Source organism: Odontomachus brunneus, unplaced genomic scaffold, assembly GCF_010583005.1.
Source record: "Odontomachus brunneus isolate Ranch 3 - 2012 unplaced genomic scaffold, Obru_v1 Obru_scaffold_258, whole genome shotgun sequence".
Lineage (NCBI taxonomy): Eukaryota > Metazoa > Arthropoda > Insecta > Hymenoptera > Formicidae > Odontomachus > Odontomachus brunneus.
Genome location: NW_022639708.1, coordinates 337,272 through 341,480, shown reverse-complemented (window position 1 = coordinate 341,480; position 4,209 = coordinate 337,272). Strand labels below are relative to the sequence as shown.

The 4,209-nt window shown below is 34.0% G+C and overlaps 1 protein-coding gene across 1 annotated transcript; it reads left to right on the top strand.

Moving 5' to 3' along the window:
- Positions 1-2,342: 2,342 nt before the first annotated feature.
- LOC116852836 lies at positions 2,343-3,935 on the top strand. The gene is made up of 3 exons (XM_032833544.1): positions 2,343-2,597; positions 2,692-2,962; positions 3,121-3,935. Exons 2-3 carry the CDS (start codon positions 2,888-2,890, stop codon positions 3,463-3,465), a joined length of 420 nt encoding a protein of 139 aa, XP_032689435.1. The 5' UTR covers positions 2,343-2,597; positions 2,692-2,887; the 3' UTR covers positions 3,466-3,935.
- The last annotated feature ends 274 nt before the right edge of the window (positions 3,936-4,209 follow it).

Below are 4,209 nucleotides of genomic sequence, written 5' to 3'. Positions count from 1 at the left end.
AGTATTTTATGAGTATTTATGAGAAAGCGCTTATTCTATGAGTAATTATGAAAAATTATGAGAAAATTTAATTGAAGAACCTACGAAACGACAGGATCTGCGCGCAATCTGCAGCCAATCTGCCGTCATAGTCTGTCGACAGGCTCTGCGCGCAATCTGCCGCCAGTCTGTCGTCAGAGTCTGTTCGCAGATCCTGTCAACAGTCTGGCGGCAGATTGGGGACGCAGATGTCTATGGATCTGTCGACAGATCCTGCTCGAATTCGACAGATCCTGTCGACAGTCTGACGTCAGTCTGCGCGCAGATTGCTTACTGGGATCATTATGACTTCTTCCAGAGACTTTTTTCTGAACTCATACTCTCAAATGTGAGTTCTTTAAGAGCTGTTTTTGTTAATATTTTGCTTATTGGGTAGGGACATTTTTCAAAACATTTTGATTTATTCTCCAGCAAAGCTAATACTTTTAAATGTTGTTATTTCATTTGTTTCAGATTATTACACGTGCTGTAATGTTGTTCGCCAGTTACAGACGTCTATGAACACCACACACAAAAAATCAGACGAAATTTCAATTTTTCTTTTAATAAAAGAATAATTTTCTTATATTTGAAACAATAATAAGTAGTATGTTGAAAACTCTGTAATGATATTTTTATCCATTTTTTAAATAAATTTCGTAAAAACACATTTTCCGACTACATTAACCAAAACCTTTGCGTAATCTTCATATCATTAAGCGTCGTCTACAATGAGAATTTAAGCCATAACATTTAAACTTTTAGCCCTAAATCGTAAGAAATTGGCCCATCACACTCGATTATTTTTCTTATAATTGAAATCGCGACATCTATAGGATATCCATGAGATGTATTTTGGATATTTATTCTATACGAGTATCCCATTTAATAGCGTATATTTGGCACTTCATAACATTAAATAGCCTACGAAACGACAGGATCTGCGCGCAATCTGCCGCCAATCTGCCGTCAGGGTCTGTCTGCAGGCTCTGCGCGCAATCTGCCGTTAGTCTGTCGTCAGAGTCTGTCGACAGGCTCTGCGCGCAGTCTGCCACCAATCTGCCGTTAGAAACTGATAAAACAGATTCTGTGTGCAGTCTGTAGTCATTCTGCCAACAGACACTGTTGACAGACTCTGCGCAAAATCTGCTCACGCAGGTTTGACTATCTGGGTTGATAATAATTTATCAATTTTTGAGGCTGAAGCTACGGTGGTTGCACATGCTTTGACCATGGTGTTTGACACACAGTCAAAAAAGGTGGTTATTGCCACCGATTCTAGAAGTCTCATTGCGGCTCTGGGCAGATGTGACCCAGCTGGTAAACAGCATGAATTAGTATATATTATCAAGGATATATATTGCTACTTGATCAAGTAAGGCTTTGATATCGTGTTTGTTTGGATTCCGGGACATTCTGGAGTTGAAGGGAATGAACGGGCTGATGAATTGGCAAAGAACGCAGCTCGTGGTATAAATTTATCTGTAGAGCATAAAACTGTTCTGTTTTCTAGTACAATTTGTAGAATGCTTAAAGATCGCATGAATGAAAACGTTGCGCAATTTTTTAAAGATACCTCGAAACAAAAAGGTTTCAGGTATATTCATAGAACGCATATTAAAAACCTTTTGGAGCCTTGGTTTTTACAACATGCTCATCTTAACAGAGAAATTATAACTATGGTATCACGTTTGCGGACTTATCATACACAAGTATAACATTTATATGATAAAAATATCAATTTGTAGCTGCGTTCCTTTTGGATGTTCACGCGCTTTAAGCGCTTATAAGGGTCACTCTATCTTTTTTCCGCATCTAATGAGCGATAAAGGCTTGGTTTACATTGTGCACTTGATACGCGTACTAAATAGTAACTTCCTATTAGATAATCTTAATATTGACAATGCATATCAACAGCGACGCATTCTATCAATACAATTCGTTTTGTTGATGAGTATTATACCAGCTTAATATACCATTGTTTATATATATCGTCGATATTAAGATTATCTAATAGAAAATTACTATTTAATACACGTATCAAGTGCACGACATAAACCAAATCAATGGCCTGGTTTACATTGTGCACTTGATACGCGTAATAAATAGTAACTTTCTATTAAAGAATCTTAATATCGACAATATATATCAATGGCGACGTATTCAATCAATACAATATGTTTTGTTGATGAGTATTATACCAGCTTAATATACCGTTGTTTATATATATCATCGATATTAAAATTATCTAATAGAAAGATACTATTTAGTACGCGTATCAAGTGCACGATGTAAACCAAGCCAAAGATAGAATGGCGCTTACTGTGGCTGCGTTCCGTAAAATGCACATCTGCGCATATGCGCACATATGCGCTCAAAATATCGTTTCTCTATAGCGCAATATGCACGCAGTGGCTATGCTGTCTATAAAACGTCGCTACGTTACGAACTTGGCTTTAACAAACTGCGCACATAAACTGCTTCAAATCCGAGGTAGAGGCAGATTCCTAACCTATAAAAGATTCAATATTTTTTCATTGAATAAAAAAAAACTTTAAAAGATTTACCAAGTAATGAAGGTATGTTATATATCTTAAATATATTTATATATTTAATAAAATATTTATCACATTTTTAAATAAAATGAACTGATAAAAATTTGTTTACGTTTAGAAAAAACTGTGTCATTTTGGTCTGTGAGTGATACTCGTCTTCTTCTCCATTTATTTCAACAAAAAGAAAATGACTTAAAAGAAGGACATGGTAGACAGGGGCAATTTTGGGAAATAATTGCCAAGGAAATAAATACAATCAATCCTACTTTAAGAAAAACAGTAATTCAATGCAGCAATAAGCTTGCTTCTTTAAAATGTACTTACAAAAATATAAAAGATATTACAACAAGAAATCTGGGAATAATCGAAAAACTTGGGCCTTTTACAAAGTACTTTTTACATAAATTATTATATATGAAATACTATATTAATTAATACTATATATTATATTAATTGATTACTTTACTATATTATTATATTAATTGATTACTATATTAATTTAAAATAAAGTGAAATAACTGTAAAAGAAATAAAATTCTATTTATAGGACATGGATGAAATTTTTGGGAATTGGGCATGTGCTACTCCAAAATATCTGGCAGAAGTTTCCAGTGGATTGTCATCTTCTTCAAGTGAACTTTCAAATAGTTCATCATCATTAACATCTTCGACAGAACCTAAGAGAAAAAGAAAGTCTCTTTTACAGGATCTAATGAATGAAACAAGAACTCATTATGAAGAAAGAAAAACACGAGATAAGAAAAAACTTAAAATGTTTGGCCAATTTAGAAAAGAAAGACTAAAAATGCACGAGGAAAAAATGACTGTACAGAAACAGTTGTTGCAAGTAATGACGCAAATATACTCAATAAAGAATACAGACAATGAATAGTTAACGGGGACATTAATGTTAAGTATATTTCATTTTCTTGCTATTTCATAAAATATATATGTGATATGGTTTCATTTAAACATATATTAAAACGATTATATTAAAAGTTACATATATATAATTACACGTTTAATATTAACATAATTTATGTTTTTGAGATTTAAAGAATATAATATGTAATTGATTAAATGAAAGTAAATATTTTATTTGTTGTTGGTAATTAATAGTTTGGCAAATGTATCTACTATAAGGCAGGTTTTTATTTCTTTATAAGATTTGTCTGTGTACAACATAATTTTAATTTAATAATTGTGATTATTTAGTTTTATATATGTGTAGTACAATATTACCACAAACAAAAATTTAGTATAAGATAAAACTGTGATGTTGAATTGCAATCGTTTCCAAAAATATGTAACGATGCATATCGTTACGTAATAATAACAACGCAAGCCGAACACCGCGAACCGAAAGCGCAAGAGGACAGCGCGTCCTCCAAAACAGTAAACAGCGCGACCGCCGAACAACCGCGGTAAATAGCGAATCAAGCGAGATTCAAGGTATATAAAACGCGGCGTAATCGTAATCGGCAGATTCGATCATCCGCTCTCGAAAGAGAATCAGAACTGATCCACCGCTCTCGAAGGAGAATCCGATTCCGATTATCCGCTCTAAGAGAGACCGACTCCGCTCCTGGCAGATTACTGTTCGTCGATTGGCGACTGTAGTCACTCCGCCGTCGTT

Bases quoted from the DNA above. Each gene is read 5' to 3' on its own strand.
- LOC116852836 (XM_032833544.1), top strand. From the start codon at position 2,888: ATGTACTTACAAAAATATAAAAGATATTACAACAAGAAATCTGGGAAT. The intron at 2,963-3,120 runs GTACTTTTTACA...TTCTATTTATAG, and splicing joins AAACTTGGGCCTTTTACAAA to GACATGGATGAAATTTTTGG.